The following is a 9,285-nucleotide window of genomic DNA, read 5'->3' as shown; positions in this document are numbered from 1 at the left end:
AGCACTTTTCCTCAGGAGAACATACGGGAGCAGAAACATACAGGACACGTTGCAATGTGATGCATTAGTCCAGCATGTAGCACCAGTTTAGTCATGTTTGGTTCCTGTTGACTGTCAAATGTGTTGATTTACCTCAATTATCACTTTTAAGACTGTAGTTTATGATGTTAGGTAGAAAACTGGTCAGTGTTACTGAAGGTTTACTTGTGGCCACTCCTTCATTTAATGAATGCAGTTCCTGTAATGATCCACATTGTTTGAATCCAAAGCATCAGCAATTCAAGCAACAACTACCTGAGCTTTTAGTACCTCAGGAAGTTGCGTTACTCATAAGATGTCTGTTGTCAGATCTGTACGAAAGCTGCGAAATTGAGGTCAACTCAGTGACTCACTTGTACATCTGCCTTTGTAATTTGGATTTGCAGCATATGAGCAGCACATCAAGTTTAATCAACACTTCTGACAGTCTCAGCAACAAACCCCCCCCCCCCATTATCCTTCTCCAAATCTGTGTTTTAAGACGTATTAGCTCCCTCAGTTGACTATCTTATCTACCCTCTTTACCCTTTGGGTTGAAGTGTTGCTTTATCTTGCTAAATGTACGCTTGCCTTTCTTTCCTGCCTACAATCAATATATCCAGCTTGTGCATTTCATTTATAAATAAATGTATGAATGAAGACTTTTTGTCTAAGGGGTGTTTTTGCCTTCCATCTAAACAGCCAAAGTTCACAAATTCAGATTAATAAAATGACTATTTTTGGCATATTGATCATTTTAAACCACATATGTATCATAATTATCATATAAAACAGATATTAACCTATGTGAAGTATTTAAATGAGACAAAAACAAAGATAATAACCAAAGTTTATTTGATTTTGGCATTATGGTCAAAAGATATTACAACAAAATCAAAGAAAACATCCATACAGTGCCTGCTGCTCAGTCATCCATAACATCAGCGGCTTTCTGCCGTTTACACTGCTCTGTAACACTTCTTTCCACCATCGCCCACGTCCACTGTGTCGCTGCTCTTTGACTCTCACACACACACATCATACGACCATTTGCATTATTTCAATAGATCCTTTCTCTCACTATGGCATACTCTCAATAATACAATTATCTGTAAAACGCACACACACACACATCCTCGCTTACAAAATGCACAGTCACACACACACTCACACAGGCATGCACACAGTGGGCTCCCATCTATCTGAGGCTGTTGCTGTTGGGTTGTGAGCCAGCAAGGCCAGGGTGGTCGGGACTGTGGCGGTTCTGGAGGGGGACAGAGAATCAACAGAACTCAGTTAATAAAGTTCAGTTAATAAAATTCCTGTAGATTCAAGTGCTCTGGGAGATGAGAGAGGGGCTGGACTTCATGATAGTATCTGTGTTTGTGTGGGCTATAAAGAAATGGTCAGAAATGTATTTCACATTTTGTTTCACGCAAGAGATACAAACTGAAGGGTGTAAAAACAATTGAAGCCTCATTAAGATCATTCAAGTCTCTCAGCAGTCAGAAAACATTCTTAAAATTTCAAGTCCCCCTATTTAGCATTTATAAGTGCCAAAAAGACATTTAAGAAATGGTTTACAACACACTATAATGTAACTGTTAGCAGATATAAGTATTTATTATGTATTTGTCAACAACTGTATTTGTAAACAATAGTTGGCAAGTGTTTGTGAACAGGTGAAGTCATAACTTCATGTTCCAATAATAAGTCAGCTGTTCTCTGACAGACAGTTGTTGGGTTCTTTCCCCCCCTAGTGGCCAAAATCAAATAATATGTGTTCCAGTTTGTTTAATAAACTAAAATGGTGTATAATTAGACATAATATTAGATCATCAGGGTAAGGGTTTAATTTAGAGTTGAGTTATGGGTTTGGTGTTGTTGGGGGTCTGGGGCAGACTTCCATTTCTGCTATAAACTGCATTTGGATCCATAATAACAACAAACTGTTTTTCTTACCTTCTTCTTTTTCTTGTCTTTCTTCTTTTTCTTGCGGTCAGGATCATCGTCTCTCTTTTTCTTCTTTTTCTTGGGATCAGAGTCTGATGGGGTTTCTGTAATGTCAGAAAGTAAAGGATCAGCGGCCTCAACAAAACAAAATCTTACATGTCTCCATGTGTTTATATGTTCGGTTGGTTGCATCATACCTTGCGGTAATGGGTCCTGTGGTCGATGGTGTTTGTGCTTGTGTTTGCTCTTCTTCTTTGGAGGCTGTATGTGCATTAGTCGGTATTGTTCTGGGAGCTGCGGAAAACAAATACAGGCATGCACGTGAGTATTAACTTAAACGTTACAATTTGTAATAGGCCAGAATATATTTTTGCTAAAGAAAATCTGCCATAATACTGAAAATATGTGTGCCTTTCGAACTAGGCACAACTATTTAGTGTGTGTGTTCAGTAAGTACCGGTCCTGTGTGTAGTCTGAAGCCTGTGAGCAGAGCGCCGGTTAGCGGACTGAAGGAGTTCCCGCAAACTGGAGGCTTATCGATCAGAGACCGCAATGAGCTGCCATCCTGAGTGCCGGGACAGTCGATCATACCTGCAGCAAATCAGAGAAAAGACAAGGTGGCCCGAGGGGGAGAATGACAGAGAGCAGGAGACGAGGGATGAAATTGCAAGTGGTGAGCACACAACTATAAACCTGATTAAGTGTTCAGCTGTGTTTGATATCAATGAAACTATTAATCAGGAGGTGCAAGCATTAGTATCATTATGTCTGTCATGTGGGCAGATTCAAACCGAACCAAATTGATGTATTCACAGACCAATCTAATGTCCGTATTTTATATTTGCATCTCAAATGCGTGCGGTGTTGTTGTTGGCTTAACAGATTTATTAGTAGAGTGGAGGTTATGGCTTGTGGCCTTTATCAGGGTTTATGTTTAATCTGTAGGTTCAGTAAGAAGAAGAAGAAAGGAAGACTTGTTGTTTGATGACCGTAATGAAGACCACAAGGTGAAATGCCTCATTCTGAGTTAAATACAGCAGGTGTATCTGGAGTTTTGACCCTTTCAGTTAACAAACTCCATTATCAGAGTGAAGAAAGTCAAGTGCCACTGAGCAGCTAGTTCACATCTGTAGTGAATGACTGATATGTAATAGACTGAACTGTATCAACGGTAACATGTCCCAACACTGAACATAAATCACCATCTAAACTACATACATTTTTCCTGATGACGTCTGTGCATCCCCCATTTTCTAAACTCGGCCGGCTACATTTGTGTTTTCCTATGACTCACCTGGCAACTCCGGCAGAAAGTTGCTGAGCTTCTCCTTCACCTTCTTCCCGCAGAATTTGTTGTAGGCGTGCTCCAGGTTGTAGTGCGTGATGAGGTTGGTGTTTCCCGTCAGCTCGTTTCCCACTAAACACACAGAGGTTCACATCAGTGTAATTCATTCAAACATCACAAGTCTAGTCATTTGATCTGTCATTTCTAATTTCTGCAAATACAGGATTCCCACAATGTAAGTTAACGATTTCCAATTAGCGCTGATGTTACTTCAGGGATGCTCAGTCCTACGAGCTTAACAGTTACGTAACGTTTAACTTTAAACACAAGAGTGGAGTTAAAACATAGAAAACTTTATTGGAAATGTTTTTGTGAACAGGACACATTATTAAAAAACAACCCTATCTATGAAGAACAGGTGGGCTAACACCGGCAATTAGCTTACTCAAGTATTTTCGCTAACACTTATCTTGTTCGCTAACGTTAGCTACGTTAGCATTGTTTACAAACTGCTTAGCAACGTTTAATCGCAGCTCGACTTTTTTCTTTTTATTAAAAAACATATAAAAAACACACAAAGCAAACAATAATTAGTACAGTGAGACAGTACCGGGTAGCTCTCGTAGTAAGTAGAAAGGCTCATTCATTGCTCCGGGCTTCCGCAGAGCAGGCCCTTCATCCCCGAGCTGCGGTGGCATCTGCCCCGCCATGGAGACTTGGTTTTGCGGAAGAGGCGGCGGAGGTTTCCCTGGTCCGAAGCCTAGGGACGACGAGCCGGGCGGTCCCTGAGCTTCGTTTTGACCAAACAGAGTTGAAAACATTTCCGTCATATCTATCGCGAATAATACATTTACATGGGAAGAAAATAGCGGTTTTTACAGGCGTATGGCCTGCTAAGTATCGGATGATGTTCCTTATGAATTCATCCGAGTGTCAACTACTCGACTCTTCACTTCTTTGTGGCATTATTATCATGGCTCATGTACCGTAATGCCAGGCATGAACACGCACAATACCGTAATGGCAGGGAATATTCGCTCTAAGATGAATATTGTTTATTTTCAGACAAAAAGACACAGTAAACAAAATTAATATGTACAGTTTATTTATTTTTCAATCTGTACCCCATTTTCCCATGGGGGACAACAATTTTTGGAATTGGTCCGGTATTGAATGAGAGCTCTGCAGTGAGCAGCTGCAAAACAGGCTGCAATGTAATCCTTTGTGCCCGTCAAAGTATGTCCACTAAGGTGCTTGTTTTTGCTGCTGACAGGCTCAGATTGTTATTATAAGTGTCTGACAATGATAGTAAACACAGGAACTAGCTGCCTGTAGTAGCATCATGTTTTCTTTTTTCAGTTCATACATCTGCAGGTAAAATAACTTGAACTCGAAGATCACACATCAAAGACACCAGAATCACCATAAGGGCAGAGAGTAGACTTCAGCCTTTCAAATTCTGTGACAGATGCCTAAAAGTAGAGAAAAACACACAATTCTGTTACCACTCAAGGCAGATTTCTACTTATGTTACAGTGCACAAATATGTTGTGACCCTCAGCAGTATGTCCTCGTTCAAACAGTACAGTAACAATAAAAAAACTGCATTCATAATAAACAAAACTTCCTCGTAAGGAACACAGGATCTTGATGAGCCACATTGATACACATTTTTTAATTTATGGAAAACCCCTAATTAATTTTAGAAAGGTTTGGTTCCACTATTAGATTTCATTAGAAAACCTAATCCAGTTGCTGAGAGGGTGTGTTGAAAAAATCCTATTAAATTAAAATGTATGTGATTTATCTTTCTATTTTTACCTTTTTTGTATGTGTTGCAATTGATAGTTATATTTGTGCATTTGTTTGCTCGCTATTGTGACATATATGTATGTACTCCACAAAATTAGTTTAATATAAATTAAACTTCATAAAGTTTGATATACTTAATTGATGCTTTCTGACAGAAAGACCAACTGTTGGACTAAATCTGAGTGTTTTAAGTTCTCCTCTCACTCATATGTCTTCAGAGAAATCTCTTGCAATATCTCAATTACTTTCTGCCAACAATCCCTGAAAACTAAATGTACCTGAGAAGTAAAATGTTGATTATCATGCAACTGTTACAGAATTCATGAGAATAAAGTTACAAGAATGTTTTCTATGCATCATGTAAAAAAATCTTTGCTGTATTTACTTCCAGATGTACAGTATACTACAGATGTTACATCTAATGTCACAGTTACATAGAGTTACAGTAAAGTCTTGCTGCACTGCATTCTCTTTGTGAGTGTAAAAAAATAACACACTGAATATAATTTAAAATCTCATTTTTACTTATGTGCCATTTTCTCTCTCCTACCTTCCACTCATCAACAGTGGTTGAAATACAATGTTCAGTCTGAGTAATACTCTCTCTGCCAGCCTGAACCTGCTGCGCAAGGGCAGCGTTCTCCGCTCTGATCTTTTTCAGCTCCAGTCGCATGTAGGCCTCCTGCTTTTTATAGTATGGCTTCAAAAAGCTGCAAAAGTCTTGCTCAGGAATCCCACTGGGCCGCCTAAGAAAACAAGTGGAGGGAAAATGATTAAAATTCGTTGACTTTTGACAACTTCGTAAGAAGAATAATCAGAGTCTATGAACATTGTACTATTACTGTGGTGATGTACTGTACAGTACAATGCAGAAAGGCAGAGCAACTTCATTATAGGTCATATAGTGAGACTCAGAATCTAAAATACAGTTAATACAAGTGACAAGTACAAGTTCAGGAAATGAGATGTTCTTTGGTGATTAACACCAAGGACATGTATTGATTTTGGATCCTCAAATACTACCATTAAATGTTTGACCAACTCTGACCCTAGTTTATATACAACAATATAATAATTCTGTTAATACTGGGAGAGAAGGCCAGAGAAAATTTCAGCAGTTTGCATTCAGAAACACACAAAAACACATCGGATCCAAATGCAGGTCAGAAGGTTTATATTAACAATGATCTCTTCTTCTTAATGTCAATAAAATTAACCTACTGTTTACTTGTTGTTACAATTTATTTGAATAAGTGGTGGTGATAGAATAGAAATAGAAAAGAATAGAAAGCCTTTACTGTCATTGTATTGTAGATACAATGAAACAAGGAGTGCTACTGCTGGTTGGTGCATTACAAACACAACACGACACAGTCTCACACAACACACTAAAATAAATAAAGACATCTATATGAAATGGTAAAGTGTATCAATGAAAATAGGTGTAGTATACACTGAAATATTGCACATAAATAGATGTGATTATTGTGCAGTGTGAAATTCATGAAAAAGATATGATAATATCATATATGAGTTTAGAGAGCAGACGGCCTTGGGAAAGAAACTGTTCATGAGTCTAGTGGTCTGTGTTTTGAATGACCTGTAACGCCTGCCAGAGGGCAACGGGTCAAACAGGTGGTGACCAGGGTCCATCGTACAACAGTCTTGTACAATAGAATAGACAAATATGAGATGATAGATGTTGGAATTCACATGCATAAATACTTGACATGTAACCAGTAGATCTTGTCATAGCAGAGAAAACAGAGGGTGCAGGGAGGTTAGGGCATGTATTGTTGTTTACTAACCATGCAGGATTTGGATTGTTCTTGGCAGCACTCTCCAGTTTGTCCAGCTCATTTAGTTTAGACTCTAACTGGCCTTCTTCAGTCAATCTGCTGATGTCCTCCTTTATACACACACACACACACACACAAATATAGATATAAATAATACAAACAACCAGGCAGAGGGCCTACCATTTCTAGTTTATTTCATGCATAGTATTAATGTCATGTGCTTCACACCTGTATAGTCCTCCGCAGCTCCTCTATGAACTGCTTGTGAATGCTCTCCATCCTCAGGGGGTTGCTCTTGTACAGTGGACGAAACGTTTTGGCAAATGTGTTAAAACTGTATTTATGAAAAGAGAGAGAGAGAGAGAGAGAGAAAGCAGAGTCAATGAAAAACATAGCAAAGTTTGGCTTTTATCAAAACACTGGACCTCATCTCAGTTACGTAACGACATAGGACACTTTCAGAAGGATCAGTTCTGACATTTCAAACCTTCACACCAGTTGACCACTGAACAAAAAACCCTAACACAGTGTTTTAGGGCTGCAACAAATGATTATTTTCATTACTGATTAATCAGTCCAAAACTCAAAAACACTTGGATTTTAATAATATAAACCAGATAAAGGGCTCAAATGCTCACATTTGAGAGGGTGAAACAGTGAATATTTGGCATTGTTGTGATACAAATAACTGAAACGATAAATTGATCAATACTTAAAGATTCAAGAAACTTTATTGTTCGTCACATAGTAACAGAAATTCCTCTTTGATACGGCTCAGTTAAAGACAAAGGTAGACAAGTGTAACTTTCTGATAATAAACTAATTGATGAATCAATTATTTTTTGAGCACTGCAGTTAGAAATTAAACAACTGATCAGTCAATCAACATAAAACGAATCAGCAACCATTTCGACATTCGATTAATTGTTTTAGTCGTTAATCTAACAAAAACACCAGACAATCTCTGGTTCCAGCTTCTAAAAAGTGAGAATATGCTGCTTTGCTTTTTAAATATCTTTGGGCTTTGGACTATTGATCAGACAAAAGACCTAAAATGTGTTGGATATTTTTCACTGTTTCCTGAGGTGTAATAATGATCAATCAGTTAATCATCATTAATGAATCTAGGTAATAATAAACAGAATAACAGGCAATAAAAATAATCATTTATTGCAGCCCTACTTGTGTTGATTTAAGAGAAAATCTATTTATACAGAGCTGCAGAAAATAAAGCAGATGAGTCTTTTCTGTTATTCTTCCAAAAAAATATATAATTTCTTTTCAATAATTCATATTGATCGACTTTAATTTCTATAGGCAGGTTTTTCAATAATCTCTACAATGGGCATTTCCTATGACAGATGCCATGATGATCATCACATGCCATTGACATCTCGGCCCTGGGCCAGTGTTTCTCTTTAACGAGTGACCGTGTTAATTGGTGACTTTCAGCTGAATGCATCTGGGTTATTGTGGTTACAGCAGCTGTTGAAAACACAATACATATTCATCTGTGTTTATTATCTACGCTAAACATTTACGTAAGTTAAATTGTGCTCAGCAGGACGCATTCACTTCTCGTAACGTTTCTTACAATGTGGGAAACAAAACGTAGCCTATAAATTGGCAGTGCAGTGACAGCTTATCTTGGGTTTGATTTTTTTAGAGTTATCCTCAATCGGAAAGTGGTCCATATTCAACCAATTAACCCGCTTTGTCATCGTGTACACACAATTATCACAATATGTTCAGTTTGTCGCTAAATATTACACACAAACTGTGTCATGAGGCCAGTAGACAACCGGTTAAGTGAAGAAATGTGAATGCTTCTTGCTGTCGACTCCATTTACACAATATAAGACAAAAAAGCGAATATATACTGTGTTGAACATTTTATTTAAAAGAATTTAAGGCTTTTAAGAGGACGCCTACATGTTGTCTGCCGTCACTATGACAACCACAACGCAATCGGCTGAAGGTCAGCAGTTAACACGGTCACTCGTTAAACCGAAACACCGTACTGCTTTTCATGTTAGCCTGGCATCGTTTGTACCCTCAGAGTACTACTCGCACCATTTTATGCCTCTCAATTTAATATAGTTTAACTGTAATTTACAGTCATGACAGTGACATAAGAGGTACAAACTGGGTCTACTGTATTCACGGCTTTAAACACATCACCTCGCCTGGCCGATGAACTTATCCAGGCTCTTCTGCACCACTTTATCGAACAGCTTCAATCTGCTCCATCGAGCCTCCGGCTCACAACCGGCTGCAGGCTCTGACGTCTGCGAGGAAACGTCTCCTGTAGCTTCACCGGTCTGCTTTTCAGCGGGGTCTTTCGCACAAACATCATCTACAGTCTTTTTTTGTGTTGCTGCTTCGCTTTCCTCCATTCTTCCAGCCTCTCTCTTGTTT

The 9,285-nt window shown here is 38.5% G+C and overlaps 2 protein-coding genes across 2 annotated transcripts; both read right to left on the bottom strand.

Annotated features, from left to right (window-relative positions):
* Positions 1 to 854: 854 nt before the first annotated feature.
* On the bottom strand, positions 855 to 4,231 carry med19a (mediator complex subunit 19a). The gene is made up of 6 exons (XM_044363021.1): positions 3,867 to 4,231; positions 3,266 to 3,388; positions 2,429 to 2,562; positions 2,169 to 2,265; positions 1,981 to 2,075; positions 855 to 1,282 (listed from the first exon to the last, which is right to left on the bottom strand). Exons 1-6 carry the CDS (start codon positions 4,084 to 4,086, stop codon positions 1,217 to 1,219), a joined length of 735 nt encoding a protein of 244 aa, XP_044218956.1. The 5' UTR covers positions 4,087 to 4,231; the 3' UTR covers positions 855 to 1,216.
* Positions 4,232 to 4,344: 113 nt separating this feature from the next.
* On the bottom strand, positions 4,345 to 9,263 carry si:dkey-6i22.5 (polyamine-modulated factor 1). Its single transcript, XM_044363022.1, has 5 exons — positions 9,049 to 9,263; positions 7,096 to 7,201; positions 6,877 to 6,977; positions 5,619 to 5,814; positions 4,345 to 4,728 (listed from the first exon to the last, which is right to left on the bottom strand). Exons 1-5 carry the CDS (start codon positions 9,261 to 9,263, stop codon positions 4,654 to 4,656), a joined length of 693 nt encoding a protein of 230 aa, XP_044218957.1. The 3' UTR covers positions 4,345 to 4,653.
* Positions 9,264 to 9,285: the final 22 nt, after the last annotated feature.

This window comes from Thunnus albacares, chromosome 10, assembly GCF_914725855.1.
Source record: "Thunnus albacares chromosome 10, fThuAlb1.1, whole genome shotgun sequence".
NCBI classification, from domain to species: Eukaryota; Metazoa; Chordata; class Actinopteri; order Scombriformes; family Scombridae; genus Thunnus; species Thunnus albacares.
Note: the sequence above shows the minus strand (reverse complement) of the source record. Positions and strands in the feature narration are given on the sequence as shown.